Source organism: Nerophis lumbriciformis, linkage group LG07 (assembly GCF_033978685.3).
Source record: "Nerophis lumbriciformis linkage group LG07, RoL_Nlum_v2.1, whole genome shotgun sequence".
Classification (NCBI taxonomy): domain Eukaryota; kingdom Metazoa; phylum Chordata; class Actinopteri; order Syngnathiformes; family Syngnathidae; genus Nerophis; species Nerophis lumbriciformis.
In genome coordinates, this window is record NC_084554.2 from 26,447,936 (window position 1) to 26,470,438 (window position 22,503).

A 22,503-nucleotide genomic window follows, 5' to 3' on the forward strand; every position below is an offset into this window, starting at 1 on the left:
TGGCCTGGTGGTGGTTGACTTCCAAGTTGGTCTCATTTCAAAACATTTTTTGCCCCATAAGAAATACTGTAAACAAAATGATACGGTCACCATCCTCAAACCTTATTATTACAAGCAACATTCATATTACTGCTATGAAAACGAGTATATTGTTTAATCCGATTAATCACTGGTTTGCTGAGGGTTCATTTCAAGTTAATATTTAATGGGGTTAATTGCGTTAAAAAATATAATCCGATTAACCCTCAGGGGACAGAGGATGACTTTTTTTTCTTTTCAGTAAATTATTGCTGTATTTTGAAGAAAGTGTTTTATTTTGCTACTCTAAAGAGGGTTTTTACCTGTTAAATAAATAAATAAAAATCAAATCTACAATACCCAGGCAGTTATTCAACAATACCCCAAAGCTAAACATGACATATTAATCCTTCATTTTTCAAAGGGCATAAAAATAATTTGGTTCATGTATCCATCCATTTTCTACCGCTTGTCCCTTTCGGGGTCACGGGGGGTGCTGGAGCCTATCTCAGCTACATTTGGACGGTATATATTTTTTTATTAAAATGCCAAACACGTAATGTTTTTTTGTTATTTTCACACCTTGAAGACCTTTTGATCAAATTATGTCACAATTTTAATTAGTATGAATTTGCATAAAGAGTTATTTTAATAATTTAAATACTTGATCAAACGGCCTTCAAAGGGGTCTAATAAAATAAAATAAAAAACAACAACATTGATATTTGTGTTGAGGATGAAGACTTGTAGAGAAATTTGAGGAAAAAAAAAATCCATCCATCCCTTGTCCCTTCGGGTGTCGTGGGGGGCTAGAGCCTATCCCAGCTGTACTCGGACGGAAGGCAGGCTACACATGGACATGTCGCCATAATATACATGAATCCAATCATGTATATTTTCTTGTTGCCCTGTTTGTATTTGACTTTATTAAATGTATTTATATTGATATTTGGTGCAGGGGATAGAAAGAGGGGAAAAAAGGAAGACAGAGGGGGAAATTGCAAGGACAATAGGGGGATAAGACAGAGACAACAACTCAACAGAACAGCATCAATATACGGTATGTACGAATATGATACGAAAAGTGATAGCAAAGAAGTAGTTAGTGAAGTAAATATTAATAACAAAGAAATTACAATTAACATTATTGCACTACAAATGCAGCAATAAAAATACCAATGGAAACAGCACTATTGATAATGACTAAAAATAACTACCTATACTATCAACAATACCTACAGTATATGTAATTATAACTTGAATTACAAAAGAAAGCAGATAAATGGAGGGGACGAAAGAGAAGCGAACTGTATTAACCTTGTAGATTGTTATAGTAACAATAGGTGAAGCTTTGTCAGTGTACTGTGTTTTATCCAGTTTCCCCTTGGGGAACAACATTAATATTAATTTTAATATGAATGATGAGAAAAAGTTAAAGAGTTGGCGGAGTTCGGAATAATACTGTTGGGAATAATTGTTGGTGATTTAACCCCCAATTCCAACCCTTGATGCTGAGTGCCAAGCAGGGAAGAATGCTGGTATGAGCTTTTAAACATAACCCGTTAACTGCTGCCACTCAAATGGTGAATAAGATACTCTTTAGGGTTCATATGTTTGTAAATCTGACTGTGATGAAGTCAGTGCCTCACCAGCCATCAACCTCACCGCACGTCACTGATATGTTTGTACAGTGAGTGTGTGCGTGTGTGTGTGTGTGTATGTGTGTTTGTGTGTACTGTATTTGTGTATATATGTGGGAGCGTAGGTACCTATGTATGTGGGTAAGTACCAATGTGTGCGTGTATGTATGTACTAATGAATACACATATGTGTATATATACATATGTGTGTATATATATATATATATATATATATATATATATATATATATATGTGTATATATATGTGTATATATATATATATATATATATATATATATATATATATATATGTTTGTATAATTGTGAGTAGGAATGTGCTTTTGCATGTACAATATTTGTCTCCCAGTGTGTGCGGGAGCCAAAGTACGGCCCCAGACACCCATAGAGCCCAACCCAAAACAGTAGGTGCGGCGCCCAGAGAACAAGGGATGACCGGCACCATGCAGCCGGGACGGCCAGCGACAGAAACCCCAGAGCCGGGCCTATTGTGCCGCCCGGCATGGCCAGCAGCAGGCCATAGACAGACGCGCCCGGCAGAGGACAGGGCACGGGAGAAGCAGGGGACAGGCAGCCCCCAAGCCAGCGAGAGATCACACCCCATGCGAGCAGAAAAGCGGGACGCCCCACCCTAAGGGGCTCAGAGACTCCCCACAGCCGGACAGGAAGACCGCCCCCGCCCCACCAGCAACCGGGCCCCCACGAGCCCAACCCCCCCGGAAAGCACGGTTGGCCGCCGCAGGACCACCCAGCACGGGGCCACGGGAACCACACACCCCAAAGATGGAGATGGGGGGGGGAGAAAGATCACAGACACGCTGACACCTAAGGTCACTATCCCAGCAGCTGGCCGATTTGCAGCACTGCAGAATACTTTGCAGCGCACCAACTTGCCACAATACACACATGGACTAGACCCTGCAGGCCCGAACCAAGAGGGGCTTCTGGAAGGGGTGGACACGGTGGGACACGGGCCCCAGACACACAACCCGGCTGCAGTAGCCTGAGGCGCCGACCCCCCAAGCAGGCTCTGAGAGTGCTCCCCCCCCGCCAAATTATATTTATAAACATACTCACACACACACACATATATATGTGTGCATGTATACATACATATACATACCTACATCCATCCATGCATATACTCATACACATATACATACACGCTAGAGATGCGCGGTTTGCGGACACAACCGCGGAGTCCGCGGATAATCCGCGGGTCGGGCGGGTGACATGACGAAAAAAATAGATTGTAAATAGATTCGGGCGGTTGAACCAATTCGGAAATATACATACATAGTTAAATGTTGTTACCCACATACGAAAAACGTATAGATTTTTATCGGTCCTTTAGGTGGAGCTGATGGTGCATCACCGAAAAAGAAAAGGATTGACTTCACAGAATGGGAGGAGGATACACCTGTGCTTAAGCTTGAGGAAGTAGAGGATTATTCCTCTACAAACTTGCATCTCGACGGATCAGCAGAGGAAAATCTACTTTCCTTTTGGGGGAAACAAGGACAATCATTCCCACGACTACAACACCTTGCCAAGAGAATCCTATGCGTCCCAGCAACAAATGGCGCAAGTGAGCGCTCCTTCAGCGCAGCAGGGCGCATTTTAGAGGCCAGGCGCTCTCGCCTGAATCCTGGCACTGTAGATGCCATTTTATTCCTGCATAGTGCTAACAAAAAAAAAAGTAAGTAGACATACGGTTGGATATGTTAAACGAATTAGTCTACGTTACCTATAGGCTATACCAAATAAGCCCATGTCTAACCTAATATTGAGTTCGGTCAGCTGAATAATTTTGATGGTTACGTGTTGTTTGGGCGCACTACAATGCAAAGGAATTAAGGCAATTACGTTGTTTATTGTGTTTTTTTTCTATTCGAGATATACTGTACTACTGTGTGTTAATTATTTGGCCTCGCTTTCAAGTGAAGCGCATCTCCGATTGGCTACAATGTAAGGATATTTAGCCTGCTTTGTTTGTCGCGACCGTCTATTTTCATTATAATTCAAGTTTGATGATAAAGTGCAGTCTGATGGGTTTGATTTCTCCCCTTCAGCTATTTGCCTTGGCCAATAAGTTGCAGGTAATTTATTATTATTATTTATTTAATTTATTTTTGTTTAAATAGGGATGACATACATATGTTATTGTACAATTTAAGTTTGTGCGCGTGATTGACAGCCTAAGGCTTATGAGGCACATTTTTTATTTATTTTTTTATTTCAACTTAAAAACGTATGAGCCTATATGCCTATGCCTACAACATAGGCTATGTGTTTATCTTTATTTTCCTGCCTGTCGTTGACAATGGAGATTGTCTGATATTTTGTCATGGCTGCAGATCAATCAATAAAGGTTCATCTTTGTCGCGAAATTGTTCACTGTTTCACTGTGCACCCCGCCCTCGTCCCTATTTGAGCATTATAACGTTAACAAGTTAATATTCATTGAAATAAATTCAGAAATTTTTTTTTACCTAACGAAAATATAGGCCTAGTCTTTCTAAAACATTTTTTTAACTTCTTAAAAGCATCGTTCTGCTTTCTGCAACTGCGCACACAAAGTGTGAGGAACGCACTCCTGATCTGAGGGCATTGGCAACAATAGTCAACACTTTCTTAATGGAAATGACAATAATACTATAATAATGATGAATAATATTATCACGCAATATCTCTTAGCCACTAACGCGTGGCCAAGAGATATTAATGCGTGGCACGCAGTCTCTGCTGCATTGGATCAGTCTCCTTTCTTTAACAGGCAAAAGCTTTCTAACCTCACTAATGCCTTGCATCGTCTATATTAGATATATAACAATGGGCGGGTGCGGGCGGGTGTGGTTTTGATAAAATGTTGGTTGGGTGGATGGCGGATGGATGAGGACTTTTGTGATGCGGTTGCGGATGAAATAATTGCCTATCCGCGCATCTCTAATACACGCACATATATATAACATTAATAACAACATACAAACACACACACGTATATAAACAAACAAATCCATACACAGGCCGGCGGGGCTGCGATCCCACTGTCCACCGAGAACCACCTGATCACCCCCACCCCACCCCCCCACAGGTCCGGCCGCGCACTCCCCTGGCCCCTAGGGACAACCCCCGACAAGCCCCACCCAGACGACGGCACGACACCGGGCGTGAAGGACGGCGCGGCAGGCCCGGGCCGACATCTGACAAGCCAACCAACATGACAATAAACGAGAACGAAGCCTGGCAAGTTCACCAGCCCCGACAACCACCACGTGCTACAAGTCGCAACATCGGCCACCCCCCCTTTCACCGGACCCAGCAGCCACAGGCGCCCACACTACAAACAAATGGCAGCAGAAACAACGGCTGCAATACCCCAGACAACCAGCACCACTCAATCAAGTCAAAGCGACCAAAAAACCACGACTGACAACCACACGCCAACAGGACCACGGAGACCTGCCAGCGCCAGCTTGCCAGTCAGCTAACATACAAACAAGAGGCATCAACACCTCCCCTAATCCAAACCCGCACAAACACACCACCGCCCAAACAACCGAGACACAGCACCCACACCAAACAATAGGGCTGCTCTGCCACCGCATCAAGCCACCGACACAGACTCCACAGCACAAGGCCGGACCAGACAGGAAGTTATGAACATCAGTCAGAATCCCAGTGAGAGCAGACATTGTACAGTAAGAGATTTAGTTATTATGTTCACACTTTGTATTTCTTGTTCAGCACTTAGCAATACTGCTACTTGCTGAATCTGTTTATCACTCAGCTTGTTAAACTTGGAGCTTGTCTTCCTTACATTTAGGCTCAGAAATATAAGGAGATCATCATTGTCCTAAAGAAGTTGTCAACATTGTTATGTGCATAATAGAACAATGACAGTGACTAATGACGACAAATTCAATTATCAGGTGTGGTGAATTATGTCCTTAAAGCAACCGCTACACACGTCCCCCCAGAATTCACCATCACAAAAGAACTAAACAGTCAATAGACAGGGGGACGGACGGGACGACCAGACCGGGTGCGCCGGACTGGTACTAACGCCGAGGAGTCTGCAGGGAGGACCGGAAGGGTATCTGCACTGTCGAAGGTCCTGGGGGCCTGCGTAGAAGGATGCAAAACATTATCATTGGGCCCAGGTAGAGCGGGCGGACGTCACCGGCGCGGAAGTACTGCCGTTGTAACCGGCTGACTAAGATCCAAGTGGGCCGCTTTAAGCCGGTCCACCATGATTCTTTCAGACCGACCCCCGATACCCAACAGGAAATGCTTGTCTCCACTCTCCAGGATGCGAAATGGCCCATTGTAAGGAGATTGAAAGGGGCCGCGGTGGGCATCGTGGTGAACAAAAACAAATGTCGCTCTTCGTAAAGAAGCGGGAACATGAGATGGTGTAAGGCCGTGTTGGGAAGTGGGGATGGGGGAAAACCCTTGGTGGCATCGAGGAGACCGGCAGACCAAGGTGCCGGCAGTGCTAGGAATAAAGTCACCTGACATTCGCAAAGGCTGGCCATACACCAACTCTGCCGAGGAAGACTGCAGGTCTTCCTTGGGGGCAGTCCGAAGCCCCAGCATCACCCAAGGGAGTTTGTCTACCCAAGCGCTGTCTTTTAGGGATGCCCTGAGCGCTGCCTTCATGGATCGGTGAAACCGCTCACACATACCATTGTCCTGTGGGTGATACGCCGTCGTGTGGGGGAGTTTCACTCCCAAAGCTCTCCGCCACAGCAGCCCAGAGCTCAGAAGTGAACTGGGAGCCCTGGTCGGATGATATGTCTGACGGAGTATTTAAATGGGCAACCCACGTCCCAATGAACGTGCGCACCACCTCTGTGGAGGTGGCTGACGTCAGAGGTACTGCCTCCGGCCAGAGGGTGATCCTGTCGACCATCGTGAGGAGGTATGTGCAGCTGCGTGAAGGTGGGAGAAGCCCGACTAGGTCCATGTTGACATGGTCAAAACGGCGCTCCGGAACCGTATACGGTGTTAGTGGAGCCTGTGTGTGGCAGTGCCCTTTTGAGCGCTGGCATGCCACGCATATGGCAGCCCAGTCCATAACGTTCTTTTCAAGTCCACGCCAGACGAATTTTGCAGCTACCAGCCGCTGGGAAGGTTTCCTCCCAGGGTGGGAAAGGCCGTAGATCGGGGCGAACACCCGCCGCCTCCAAATGGCGGGCATAAGGGGCCGTGGCCGACCCGTAGCGACGTCACAAAGGAGCGTAACCCCTGTGTCTTCAAATGGAACCTCAGACAACTGTAGCCCTGTGGCTGCAGCCTTCACAGCTCTGATGTCCGGGTCGTCGGCTTTGTCAACTGCCATCTGTGCAAAATCGAGCCCCACATGGACAGCGCCCATGACGGCTCGGGAGAGGCAGTCAGCAACGACATAGCTCTTACTAGCAAGGTGCTGGATGTCCGTCGTGAACACGGAGACGTAGGAGCGGTGCCTCTGTTGCCGAGCCGACCTCGGTTCAGCCGTCTTGGACATCGCGAAAGTGAGGGGTTTGTGGTCCATAAAAGCTGTGAAAGGCCGTCCTTCAAGCAGCGAACGGAAATGACATATGGCCAGATAGAGGTTGAGGAGCTTATGGTCAAAGGTGCCATATTTCCGCTCGCAGGGGCGCAACTGCCTGCTAAAGAAAGCCAAAGGTTGCCAAGTGCCACCCACCCACTGCTCATGCACTGCACCTACAGCGTAGTCTGACGCGTCCATGGTGATTGCAATTGGAGCATCCGGTAATGTGTGTGCCAGCAGGGTAGCGTTAGCTAGAGCAGACTTGACCCCCACAAAAGCACTGTGCTGCACATCAGACCAGTCCACCATGTGCTTGGGAGCAGCCCCTTTAAGAGCATCATACAGCGGCCGCATGAGGTCAGCTGCCCGGGGGATGCAGGCCGAGCATGTGACCCACCTCAGGAACCTTTTTCAGCGCCTTAGCCAACACTGGCTCATTGTTAACCCCAGTTCGGGTTGTCTGTAATCGACTTCCTTGGACATCACGTCGGGGTCACCAGTGTTGCGCTTGTAATGCGAAAGCAAGACAACTTGAAGTATCTTTGACACACAAAAATGTGTGCGCCGTTTATTCCATCAAAGACGAGACTGAATGACTGCTTACATCAAAGAGACTCAAAAAGGCTGTCACAACAAACCCCCATCTTTGGATAAATCTCCTGACGGTCACTTGAAGGGGCCGCACCGAATTATTCACTCTTAACTGCATACTGTATATGAATGCTAAACAAGAACAACATTGTTATGTGCACAATAGAACAATGACAGTGAATAATGACGACAAAGTCAAGTAAACAGGTGTGGTGAATTATGTCCTTAAAGCAACCGCTACAACATATTGTTCATGTGCCTGTTGCTACATTACATATATAGTTACAGCATGTTTATAAAACATTTCTGTCTATCTGTGTTGGCCCTGCGATGAGGTGGCGACTTGTCCAGGGTGTACCCCGCCTTCCGCCCGAATGCAGCTGAGATAGGCTCCAGCACCCCCCGCGACCCCAAAAAGGAACAAGCGGTAGAAAATGGATGGATGATGGAGGTTTTTAGATGTTTTTAGAGCGTTTTATATGCAGAATAGAGCGACTCCCTTTGTCCCCATTCTTAGATGACTTTTGATAGCGTTTATTTACAAGTTAGAATGCATAAAAAATATGTGCTTAACTCATACTTGCCAACCTTGAGACCCCCGATTTCGGGAGGTGGGGTGCTGGGGGGCGTGGTCGGGGGTGGGAAGGGGCGTGGTTGAGGGTGGGGGCGTGGTTACGAGGGGAGGAGTATATTGACAGCTAGAATTCACCAAGTCAAGTATCTCAAACATATATATATATATATACACATACATATATATATATATATATATATATATATATATATATATATATATATATATATATATCTACATCCTGAAAATATGCAAACAAAACTGTGTTTAGATAATTGATACTTCAAACTTGCATAAATAAATCTTAAGGAATATAACATAACTTGGCTTCTGAGAGCTTCAAAATGTAATGAATAAAATGCTAAAGTTGTTGATAAACAAACAATTATTTTAATAATTAAATATGGTCATTTTAAATTAATTATTATGATCATTTAAAATTAATTATTTCCTATATGTTTATTTGAATGTATAATTCTATGGCTGGATGTAATAAGGAGTCAGAAAAAATACAAATAAAAATACAATTAATTTTTATGTTTTTAGCAAAATATAGTAAAAATTGATTTAGTTTTTTTTTTAAATTAATAAATATAATTATTTATAGGTAAGATCCATCCATCCATCCATTTTCTACCGCTTATTCCCTTTGGGGTCGCGGGGGGCGCTGGAGCATAATAATACAATTTATCTCTAGTCTGGATGATTTAGTTTTTGTCACCCTGTGGCGTGGCCTCCAGCTCCGGCTGAAAATCGGGAGATTTTCGGGAGAATATTTGTCCCGGGAGGATTTCGGGAGAGGCGCTGAATTTCGGGAGTCTCCCGGAAGATTCGGGAGGGTTGGCAAGTATGGCTTAACTTGCATAAGGATTGTGAATAATTGTAAATTCGAAAAAAGTGTGATTCCCCTTTAAGAACATGGTAGTAGTATATTTGCGGTGGTGCGTTCGTGGCACCTTGGAAATCGGAGGCTTCATCACCCACGTGTTTGAATACTCTTCTTTTCCCCCCAAAATAAAGATGCATCTTTCAAATAATTTTCTGAGGATGTTTTTTTTAGATCATTTAGGTCATTCGAGCACGTTTTGTTTGCTCTGAAAAGAAGCCGCCTGACTTCCTTCGAGGTTCCGCGCCTCTAGCTTTGAGGGGCGGAGCTGCGTCTTTGGGGTCTGCCTGATCCTGGAGCTCACCAAGGAGCGGCTGACTTGAGGCTTCGGACCGAACACGATCAACAATTACCACCGAGTAAACACGCACTGACGGGTGAGTTGAATCGCTTCCACTTTTTCACATGAGGCGCTTTATAGTACGTGAACGCAACACACGCTAACTATAGCAGTACGGTTTTGAACAAGCGTTTCTGTACACACTGTGGACGTCACGCAATGACACAATGCAATATATTGGTGGCTTGAATATATTTCTGCTGCATAACATGTTGTATATTTTAGACATGATGCAATATTTATTTACAATTGCTCCTCCTCCTTTGTCACTAATACATAGGGACTATTGCGCAATAACAAAAAAAAAAAAACCCTCTGGCAGAAGTCCCTACATACATGTGCTAAGACTGTTAAAGCTACTGTATGTCATTGCACCTCCACACCCTCTTCCTACAGGTGTCTTCCACTCTATCATTAGACTGGAATTAAACCTAATCTACCTCTCACACCATCTCTCACTGTCCCAGGTGTCCACTCACAACCCACCATGACCCACACCCAGGGGAAGTTTGACTTTGCCATCGACCGAGGAGGAACCTTCACGGACGTGTTTGCTCGGCTACCAGACGGACAGGAGAGGGTTCTGAAACTGCTGTCCCGGGACCCCCAGAACTACAAGGACGCCCCCACTGAGGGGATCCGCAGAGTCCTGGAAGAGGTATTTTGCATGATGACCCTAATAAGATGAGGATGAAGTTATCGTCCTGATACCTTTCATTTCAATGTTATGACCGTGGAATAACTTTGTCACTAGTGCAAAATTAATGCACATCAACATTTGTTACGCAAATAATCATTATTAAAAAGTTTATGCTTTATGTAACCTTTTTCTAATTTCGTAATATTGCAATAAAGGCACATTTAACCCTTTGTTAGGCATGTAGACCACATTAGTCCAGGTCCAGATCCAAAACTACAGTAGCAACGACATAGAGTAGCAAAAAACATGTCAATAATGAATAAAGCAAAACATGTTCTAGACCAGGGGTCACCAACCTTTTTGAAACCAAGAGCTACTTCTTGGGTACTGATTAATGCGAAGGGCTACCAGTTTGATACACACTTAAATAAATTGCCAGAAATAGCCAATTTGCTCAATTTACCTTTAACTCTATGTTATTATTAATAATTAATGATATTTATCTTTGTGGAAACACTGATCATCTTAATGATTTCTCACAATAAATATATATAGAAACAGATAAATATCAATATGCAACACTTTATTTTTATATTTTCTCTAAGTGCACATTTTTCAAATTGAACATTTTCAAATGATCACTTCTAAGACAGTCTTGTGAAATCACAATATCCCATTTTAACTAGCTAGCCACTAACATTTTTTAACAAATCATGAATTACTTTGCACCATGTTTGTACAAATAATAACTCATGTAAAATACAGAAGTCAACTCTCAAATTTTTAAATAAATCATGTCACACTTTGAACTGGACACCAAATCTGTTATCTGTTTCTTTGTCAGTTAGTGAAGACCAAGTCTTTAAAATATTTTCTTGGATTTTCAAATTCTATTTGAGTTTTGTTTCTCTTAGAATTAAAAATGTCGAGCAAAGCGAGACCAGCTTGCTAGTAAATTAAAAAAAAAAAAAAAAATAGAGGCAGCTCACTGGTAAGTGCTGCTATTTGAGCTATTTTTAGAACAGGCCAGCGGGCTACTCATCTGGTCCTTACGGGCTACCTGGTGCCCGCGGGCACCGCGTTGGTGACCCCTGTTCTAGACCATGGGTGTCAAACTCTGGCCCGCGGGCCAAATTTGGCCCGCCGTGTAATTTCACTTGGCCCTTGAGGCGATATCAAAATAACACTAGAGCTGACCCGCCGATTATATTCAGCGGCGGTGCCGCGGTAACACCGCATTCACCGCGAATTCTCATACTTGCCAACCCTCCCGAAAGACTCTCAAATTTCAGTGCTCCTCCCAAAAATTGTCACGTCCGCTTTTCACCCAGTCCAGCGAATGCTGGCCCAGTCACATAATATGTGCGGCTTCAGCATGCATACACACGTGAATGCAAAGCATACTTGGCCAACAGCGATACAGGTTACACTGACGGTGCTCGTATGAATAACTTTAACACTGTTAGAAAAATGCGCCACACTGTGAATCCACACCAAACAAGAATGACAAACACATTTCGGGAGAACATCTGCACCGTAACACAACATAAACACAACAAAACAAAAACCCAGAATTCCATGCAGCCCTAACTCTTCCGGGCTGAAATATACACCAAACCCCGGCCGCCCAAACCCGCCCACCTCAACCGACGCACGGAGGGGGGGGTGTATATTGCAGCCCGGAAGAGTCAGGGCTGCATGGGATTCTGGGTATTTGTTTTGTTGTGTTTATGTTGTGTTACGGTGCGGATGTTCTCCCGGAATTCTTATCATTCTTGTTTGGTGTGGATTCACAGTGTGGCGCATATTTCTAACGGTGTTAAAGTTATTTATACGGGCACCGTCAGTGTAACCTGTATCGCTGTTGGCCAAGTATGCATTGCATTTACGTGTGTGTGCGTGCTGAAGTCGCACATATTTTTTGATCGGACCGGCATGTTGTTGGAATGGATGAAAAGCGGAAGTGACGACAGGTCGTGGAGGACGATAAACGCAGTGCCTTTAAAGCACACCCTCAAGACTGTGGTCCGGGTGGACGAGATATAATGACTGATGAACAACTTTGTTCGATAATGAAGGTTGCCTCAGCTCAAAGTCTGAGCCCTAGTGATGGGATCGGCAGTTCTTTTGACTGTACTGAATCACTAGAATCAGTTCCTTAAAATTAGTCGTTCAAAAAATTAGTTCACCGAATCCCCCCCCCCCCAAAAAAAAAAAAAAAAATAGAAGGGGGGAGGGCGTCGTGCGTAGTACAGTACAGTGCAGACATTCGCGGGAGAAGCAGCAAATAGGGTGAACGCGAGTCCCTACACAGCTCTGTGCATGCAGTACACCAGGCAGTAAGTGACTGACACAGCGCCACAGTCAGCACAGTTCAATACGTGAACCTGAATCACTTCTGCAGCAGCAGTTCTGTGTGCAGGTCGGCGAATCATGAGTCAGTCAGTAACAGCTTCCCCAGCGGCAGATCTCGGTGTGTGTCAGTTCGCGAACGACACAAGCCCTCAGCACCCAATGAACGACGCGCACAGTGACTGAACGAGAGCCTCAATGTGACGTCCTCCTCCGCGACAGAGTCAGTTCTCTGTGTCAGTAGGTTCGCGAGTCCTGATTCTGTCGTTCACTGAGTGATTCATGTCGTTAATCCGCGGTGAACGAATCGTTCGCTCAGTCCCTCCCCCCGCCCCCATGAAGAGTAGCTGGCTGCGTCGTTCGCCGACGTCAAGGGTTCAGTGAGTCACAGAATGCGCCAGTTCCACTCATACCGGCCTTGTCGCGGCGGAGCTCAACTGAACTGAGAAAGGAACGAATCAGTTCATGAAGTGATTCGGTTCAGTACGTTCACTCAAAAGATTTGTTCGTTCGAACGAATCGTTCGCGAACGACACAACATTACTGAGCCCTGACATTAATGAACTAGCATCCAAGAAAAGATGGCAGGTATCTGGCTTGGGCACATCAGATTAGATCAGTGTTGCAAACTGAGCAGTTTAAAGTCCTGAATGGTTGGTTTATTCATTATTGTTGGATATAGAGAACATACAAACCCTTTATTCATTAAGTCACAATTATTGAAATTAAACGATTTGGTGCATTTGCAAAAAGCTAAAATGATGTACAAAGCGAACTATAACCTGCTACCCAATAATGTTCAACAATTCTTCTCAACAAAAGAGGAGAAATATAACCTTAGAGGAAAATCTAATTTAAAACATTTGTATGCTCGTACAACACTTAAAACCTTTAGCATATAAGTATGTGGAATTAAATTATGGAATGGATTAACCAAAGAAAACAAACAAAGCACCAATATGATTCACTTTAAGAGACTGTTCAAACTACAAGTGTTCACAAAGTACACAGAACAAGAATTATGATGAACATCTTGAACCTTTTTTTCTTTTTTCCTTTTTTTTCTATTGAGACAAAGATTATTTATGTATTTATTATTATAGTATATTATTTATTCTGTTACAGAGAACAAGAAAATTGCATAAAATTGCTATGGTATGAAAAGGGGTAGGATTAAATAAGCTCTGCTTCTTCCTACTCCTTTTCGGACGTGTTGTAATGAAACAACTGGAAATGTGTGATGCATTACATTGTATCGTATGCATGTTTGAAATAAACTGAAACTGAACTGAACAGTACTTAAAATTGTCAAATTGGAAGTAGATTATCTCGCAGACTCTGAAGATTCATAAAAACACTGTTTTTGATTTTTGAAACCTGTATCCTATTAGTGAAAGTGAAAAAAAAAAAAGACACATGTCACCCTTTTTAGGCATGTAGACCCCACTGGTCCAGGTTCAGATCAAAAACCACTACACTTGGACTTCTTAAATCTCAAATGGATATCCGGCAGACCTTGAAGATTCATACAAGCACTTTATTATATTTGTGAAAATGAAATAAATGCACATTTAACCATTGTTTAGGCATGTAGACCAGATTAGTCCAGGTTGTTGGCAAAAACTCGGTATTTAAAGTTGTCAGTTTATTTTGCTAAACATTCGTAAAAAACGGTTTAGTTTTTTTTTATCTGGACTTGGACTACTGTTCAGTTCAGTTCAGTTTGTTTATTTCGAACATGCATACGATACAATGTAATGCATCACACATTTCCAGTTGTTTCATTACAGCACGTCCGAAAAGGAGTAGGAAGAAGCTGAGTTTATTTAATCCTACCCCTTTTCATACTATAGCAATTTTATACCGTTTCCTTGTTCTTTGTAACAGAACAGTGAACAAATAAATAAACAATATACCGTAGTAAGTACCGTATTTTTCGGAGTATAAGTCGCACCGGAGTATAAGTCGCACCTGCTGAAAATGCATAATAAAGAAGGAAAAAAAACATATATAAGTTGCACTGGAGTATAAGTCGCATTTTTGGGGGAAATTTATTTGATGAAACCCAACACCAAGAATAGACATTTGAAAGGCAATTTAAAATAAATAAAGAATAGTGAACAACAGGCTGAATAAGTGTACGTTATATGAGGCATAAATAACCAACTGGTATGTTAACGTAACATATTATGGTAAGAGTCATTCAAATAACTATAACATATAGAACATGCTATACGTTTACCAAACAATCTGTCACTCCTAATCGCTAAATCCCATGAAATCTTATACGTCTAGTCTCTTACGTGAATGAGATAAATAATATTATTTGATATTTTACGGTAATGTGCTAATAATTTCACACATAAGTCGCTCCTGAGTATAAGTCGCACCCCCGGCCAAACTATGAAAAAACTGCGACTTATAGTCCGAAAAATACGGTAAACAAATATTAGAGACTTAGAGACTTAGACTTCCTTTTATTGTCATTCAGATTTGAACTTTACAGTACAGATAAGAACAAAATTTTGTTGCATTAGCTCATTGTAGTGCAGGATAAAAGAGCAATAAGGTGCATATATAAATAAATAGATTACAGTACAGATAAATATATTGCACTTTTGCATATGCATCCACGTTTATGGATGTATGGTATATTGTCTTTATATTACAGCGAGTTCATACATTTTTGGGGGCGAATTGAGGAGATTATTATGATGCGTTCAAGAGTCTTATGGCCCGAGGGAAGAAGCTGTTACAGAAACTGGAGGTTCTGCTATTAAATACATAAATAATATTTATGTCAAAACAAACAAACAAAAATATTAGTCCCAAAGATTTAAGTGATCCACATGTCTAAAGAAAATGGATAAATGTGCCTTTATTGCTCTTTCACAAATGTAAGAAACATTTCAGAAATCAAAAACTGTGTTTTATGGATGTTTAGTTTCCATAGATTAATCCAGTCCAGATTAGAGAACTTTGAGTGTTTTTTGTTGTAGACCTGGACCAATGTGCTCCACATTCATAAAAAAGGATAAAATGTGCCTTTCTGGCATTTTCACAAATATAATAAAGGTTTCAAAACTCTCACACTGTGTTTTTATTAATTTTCAGTGCCTGTGGGATACTCTAGTCCAGATTTGAGAACGTCAAGTAGTTTTTGATCTGGACCTCTCCTGCAGTAATGTGCATGGGCTACATGCTTTAAAAAGGGTTAAAGGTGCTTGTGTTGTATTTTCACAAATAGATGAAAGGTTTCTCAAACCATGACGTTATTATTATGATTCCTCACACATGTATTTATATTTTTTGTGACATTATTTTGCACTAGTGAAACAAATATTCAATGATCATAACACGTTGCACCGCCCACCATTCGAATCGGAAGCTAACCTCTCTGACAGTTAACGAATGTGCATCGCTTTAGCTTTAAAACTGCATTATTTCATGTTCATGCGCTGCTGCATTATTTACCTAACCAGTGGTCTCCAACAGTAGAGCTGATTTTTTTAGAGGACACCAAAGGTTGAAAGAATATTTGCTTAAACTCAGTATTTTTATAACTGAGCCATTTAGGAATATTTAATGACAAATTACAATACCACAAAACAATAACCTCACAGTTTGAGTGGATATCTGCTTCCTAAATAAAGTACAATTTAAATGTTGCCAGTCATATAATGCCAAAACCCACTTTATTCCACTTTAATCCTTCTTTTTTTATTCAATGCTTACTTTTTAAGTTAATGACTGATTTTTCTGTATTTATTGATTTTTATCTTTATTTAAAAACATTTAACTTTTCAGTTTACTTTTTATAATTTATTATAAAGTGCCTGGAGTTTTTTTTTAATGTGCTTCCCCTATTATAAAACAACAAAATCATTTATTTTTGTCAAAGTAGCTGAAATAGTGATTTAAAAAAATGTACATGCACATTTTAATACAACATCAAAGTTGTGGATACCCACATTTTGTTCATGCTCTTGCAAAACAAGCTTATTTATTTTGAGTTGAAATCGCTATAAAAATAAACATTATAAAAAAAATGAGTAGCCCTCAGAGACTTTTATTTAATAAAAGTAACTCCCAGAAGAAAAAAGGTTTGAGACCCCTGCACTAAACCATACTGTGTGTTTAATAAATGAGATTAGCCATTAAGCGGTTACATAGGCTGATATGTGACCTAAAGAAAAATTTTATCAATGTGCAACTAAAGTAATATTCCACCTGTACGTTAAATGTGTCACTTCTGGTAAAGAGCGTTGCAATGTTTTTTCTAGTGAAGAGAGGCTAGTGAAGAGATGTACATCTTTAACACAAGTAGAATATTGCACTTTTGGATAAGACCTGGAAATTATGCGTAGACGTGGTGCAGGTATACTGAAAAGTACTCCTATTGCAGCGAGCATTGTATTATATATTCTCAAAGGGCAATACTATATAGATTTAATTTGTATATACTTAAGCGTAGGGGTGTCTTGAGCCGATATTGATATCGTATGTTGGTCTGATATCTGTAAAAAAAACTACACACACTATAGCACACAAGCTAGACATAGGTAATTATTTGAACAATATTGCAGTCTACAACACCCCACATGTCAATAAAAAAGTATCAAATAATTACTTTACACATTTTTTACACATAGATAGTCCGAGGCAGAAGCGTATTAGAAGATATCTAGTAACAAACGTGTCCGCATCATTCGTTTTACTGTGTCATGACCTTAATTTAATGAATAATTTTTTCATACCTACCCTATTTCTGACTAGCTTTTCTAAAGTTCCACACTCCAAAATAGTAAAATAACAAACTGTTGTTAGTTGTGCTGATATGGTATCGACCAATAAACAAGGTTTCCAGTATTGGTATCGGAAATGAAAAAGTTGTATCAAGACAAGCTTTCGAGTAGTTTGTGTGCAGCTTTACTAATTGAGAGTTAGCCAAGAGTTGAAATCTTTTGAATCTATTGAATGTTTGCGTCTGTACTGACAGGAAACGGGACGCCCCTGCCCTCGAGACAAGCCCGTGGACACGACTCTGATCGGCTGGATCCGGATGGGCACCACAGTAGCCACCAATGCTCTGTTGGAGAGGGAGGGGGAGAGGACGGCTCTGCTGGTCACCAAGGGGTTCAAAGACCTGCTCCACATTGGAACACAGGCCCGACCCAAGCTCTTCGACCTGGTACGTCATCCCTATTCCATATCCATCTCTCGCAGGGTACTACCCATTGTACAAAAACAAAGTCCTTATATCCTCTTTCTTCGAGTTTGCCCTCAGACAAGTGAGCTATTATTGGTTAAGGAGTCACTTATCTGAGATGGTTTGTCTTGAAGGCCTCAAATTTTAACTTTTTAAGGTCAAGGCAAGTGTTGCCTTAAAGGAGGGCTCATATTTTAGGGCACCAAGGCAAACATTATTTTCATTCCAGGCAGGGCCTCCAAAGCATGCATGCATACATGTACCGTTTTTTAAATTCATTATTAATACCAACTTTCCAGCTTTTTGTCATTTCATGATGCCTTTATCTCTATGTTTTTGATAGAGGGAAGTATTTTTTTTTATAATTTTTTTTTTAAGTTATGTGCATGTAGATAAGTGGTCCCCAACCGATTGATACCGTGCCGCACAAGAAGTTCAAAAAAAAAAAAAAATGTTTTTTTTAATTATTTTTTTATTAAATCAACATAAAAACACAATATATACATTATATATCAATATAGATGAATACAGTCTGCAGGTATACAGTCCGTAAGCACACAGGATTGTATTTCTTTATGTCCGTGGGACAAATTTTCAAGCGTTGACCGGTCCGCAGCTCCAAAAAGGTTGGGGACCACTGATGTAGATGATGTATAGGGACAGATCCATTAAGAGTTTGAGCAGAAATATGTCGTATAGGAATTAACTACACACAATAAAACATGAACAAAATGATGTGTCAAATGTTTTTTAAAGTAATACCTTTGTGACATGAAAAAAAATGTTAAGAAAAACATGGCGTCTACTTTTTGATATCAAAATAAAACACAAAGCAGTTTGGCTAATGAAGATAAAGTCTAATAAACAAGATGTGTTCTTCTCTAACGCCCCTTTGTGGTTCAGTAAACAACACAAAAAAACAGGAGTGACTGCGTGTTTCCTCACCTCATTAACTCTCAGTCACAGCAGCTGATGGACGCTGTATTGTCAAAATGAAAGCAACATCATATAGTTTTTCTCCTTCGCTGTATACTTTTAGTGTGGGGACAAGTGTATCCAATATTGTCCACACCGGTCTCCATGTAACAGCAGTGCGCTCTTAAACACACGACGGGAAGCGAGGGAAAAAAGACTGTAGCGTCCTGGAAGAGTTGGTGCTGCAAGGAATTCTGGGAATGTGTTCTGTTGTGTTTATGTTGTGTTGCGGTGCAAATATTCTCCTGAATTGTGTTCGCCATTGTTTTTTAGTGTGGTTTCACTATATGGCACAGGTTTATGACAGTGTTGGCGTTGTTCTCGCGGCCACCTTTTAGTGTGACATGAATGACTGTTGACTAAGTATACTCCGAGGGTGCACCACTGGAGTGAGATTACCGGTGTTACTACTCTATAATTAGAAAGCTAAGCGACGAAAATGCGCAGTCGTCTGATTTTGTGCTGTTTAAAATGAATTAATAATTAATGGGTCTTCTGTAGTTTATAAAGGAGATGGTATTACTAACCGTCTGGAATGTTATCTTTATGTATCATTATACCGTTGACCATTGTATCCCTTGTCCATTAGCAAGGGCGGTCATGGCAATGTTTTGCCACAAATTCCCGGGCGCGGCCACAGCTGCTGCTCACTGCTCCCCTCACCTCCCAGGGGATGATTAAGGGTGATGGGTCAAATGCAGAGAATAATTTTGCCACACCGAGTGTGTGTGTGACAATCATTGGTACTTTAACTTTAACTTTTAACAAATGTTGGTCAATTTTTTAGGGCATTACAGCAAATGAGAGGGCGGTCGCGGCAATTGCTGCGGTTGCCGTGGTTAAATTCGAGCCCTGTGTTTGTGCTTCTGTTCCGTAGAGTCCATATTGTTTACAGCTATAGAACAACACAGATCAGATTAACTCCCTCTTCTTAACTATGGAATTTGCTACTGTAGCAAAACAATTTGCAAACACGTATCTCAATTGGCCCTGCGATGAGGTGGCGACTTGTCCAGGGTGTACGCCGCCTTCCGCCCGATTGTAGCTGAGATAGGCTCCAGCGCCCCCCGCGACCCCAAAAGGGAATAAGCGGTAGAAAATGGATGGATATCTCAATCTAAGTGTGTAATCGGATTCACGTGTCCGCGTACTAATTTTTGTGTTTGTATCTCAATTTGTGTGTAACTAATCAGATGTGCATGTCCATGTCCTAATTTGTGTCTGTATTTTGAGATGTGTGTAAAAAGAAAAAAAAATCTGTCCGTATTTTTCAATGCGTATGTCAAAAAATATTTGTGTGTATTTCGATCTGTGTAAAAAAAATCTATTTCCATCCGTGTTTTGATCTGCATTTCTGTTTGTGTGAAAAATATACTTGTCTATCCGTATTTTGATCTGTGTGTGTAAAAAAGTCTTCATATTTCTGTTTAAAAAAAATCTTGTCTGTCCGTATTTCGATCTGTGCGTGTGTGCGTGTGTGCGTGTCTGTGTTTGTGTGTAAAAAAAAAAAAAAGTCTCTCTGTATTTCGATCTGCATGTGTGTGTAAAAAAAATCGGTGTGTAAAAAATATATACTGTATTTTCCGGACCATAGGGCGCAACGGATTAGAAGGCGCACTGCCGATGAGTGGTCTATTTTTGATCATGTTTCTTACAGTATATAGGGTGCATTAAAGGAGTCATATTATTATTATTTTTTCTGAATTGAAAACACTTCCTTGTGGTCTACATAACATGTAATGGTGGTTCTTTGGTCAAAATGTTGCATAGATTATGTTTTACAGATCATCTTCAAGTCGCTTTCTGACTGTCGCTTCCAGCGGTCTTATTTACGTGGCTCACCTTCGGCAGCGTCTTGTCCCCGTCATCTTTGTTGTAGTGGTGTAGCGTGCAAGGACGGGAGTGGAAGAAGTGTCAAAAGGTGGAGCTAACTGTTTTAATGACATTCAGACTTTACTTAAATCAATACCGAAGCAGCATCTCCTCATCTGGAAACAACCACACCGGAGATGTGTCCCGTGAAATACCGTCCGACCGGAACTCTAATAACTAAAGTTCCTTAGGTGAATAATGTAATCTCACTACACCGGTATGTTTTAGTGCTTTCATGGCGAGTTTACTAACAGATATAAGTAAGAACTAGATAGGCTCCAGCACCCCCCTCAACCTCAAAAGGGACAAGCGGTAGAAAATGGATGGATGGATTTAAACTACCGTATTTTTCGGAGTATAAGTCGCACCGGAGTATAAGTCGCACCTGCCGAAAATGCATAATAAAGAAGGAAAAAAACATATATAAGTCGCACTGGAGCCAGGCCAAACTATAAAAAAAACTGCAACTTATAGTCCGGAAAATACGGTACTTTATATTAGAAATGGCAACAGCGGAGGATGAATGTCACAGAACAAGAAGATAGAGAAAAAGAATAAGCGTATCAACTACGGTGTTGGCACAGACTACAAAGGTGGACTCTCGCAAATTTTCAGGTTTTTTGCTGGTCCCAAATACAGATCAGCAGGTACCAGAAGGTAAGAAAAGTTGCTTTTGCATAATATTGCGAAACAAAACGCCAGATAATATGTCTTACCTTATACACACACCATAATAATACTCGTATGTTGAAGCACATCAAGCGGTGCGGCTTCATAGCTTACCAAAGTCGTACTAAAACATTTTGATTAAATGTTGAGCGCCGTGTGTAATGTTCTATATTTTCAATGGAAAGTATAAAATGTTGGTGTTGTTTACTTGAGTCATATTGCCATCAAAGTGGAGTTTACATGTATCTCTTATGTTTGACTGCCATCTACTGGTCACACTTATCATTACACATGTACCAAATAAAATAGCTTTGAGGTCGGTAAGCAAAACCAGAATTATTCCGTACATTAGGCGCACCTGGTTATAGGGCTCACTGTCGAGTTTTGGGGGTGGGGGGAGGATTTTAAGTACGCCTTATAGTCCGGAAAATACGGTATGTATGTATTAGGGATGTCACGGTATGAACATTTCTAATCACGGTTATTGTGACCCAAATTATCACGGTTATTAATACTATCGCGATAATTTTAAAGGTGCTCAACATTTTCAAAAACTACTTATACTGAAATCTTCAAACCAAGTTTTTTTTTTTTTTTTTAAACACAAACAACACACTCAAAATGTATATATTTACCTCAAGTAGAAAGTTGAATGTGCATATGAAAGCAACACAAGCATTATAAAACAAAAGTAATATGGCAGAAACAAAATAATACTATAAATAAAAATAAATGTGAAAATTTCGCAAGATGGCCCCTTATGGACATAAGACCTAACTGCACTTTTTGTCCATATGTAGATAGAAATAGTGTTCATATATGAGGTCTAGTCTTATACATAGGACTGCACGATTATGAGAAAAATAATAACTAAGATTATTTTTATCATTATTGAAATCACGATTATTAATCAGGATTATTCATTATGTTTGGTAAAACAGTGTTGGGGTGTGAATGTGACGTCATCATGTAATTTGTAATGTGTAATAAAAATGCTCTGGATAAACATTATTTATATATTTAAAGACACATATTTGTGTTTTTGTTCATTAATAGTATCAGCGTGTCAGTTTTTTTATTACATGATGCCTTTATCTCTAGTTTTACATTTTCATAGAGAGAGGTATTTTTTAAGTTATATACATTCATTTACATGTGCTAATGTGTGTACATGTACCAT

At 41.1% G+C, this 22,503-nt stretch overlaps 1 protein-coding gene across 1 annotated transcript in view; it reads left to right on the forward strand.

Moving 5' to 3' along the window:
* Positions 1-9,553: 9,553 nt before the first annotated feature.
* Positions 9,554-22,503, forward strand: part of oplah (5-oxoprolinase, ATP-hydrolysing) — a 66,035-nt gene continuing 53,085 nt past the window's right edge. The window contains exons 1-3 of the mRNA XM_061965569.2: positions 9,554-9,643; positions 10,074-10,264; positions 17,598-17,789. Coding sequence (XP_061821553.2) covers positions 10,094-10,264; positions 17,598-17,789 — 363 coding nt within the window. The 5' untranslated portion in view covers positions 9,554-9,643; positions 10,074-10,093. The remainder of the gene's footprint in view (positions 9,644-10,073; positions 10,265-17,597; positions 17,790-22,503) is intronic.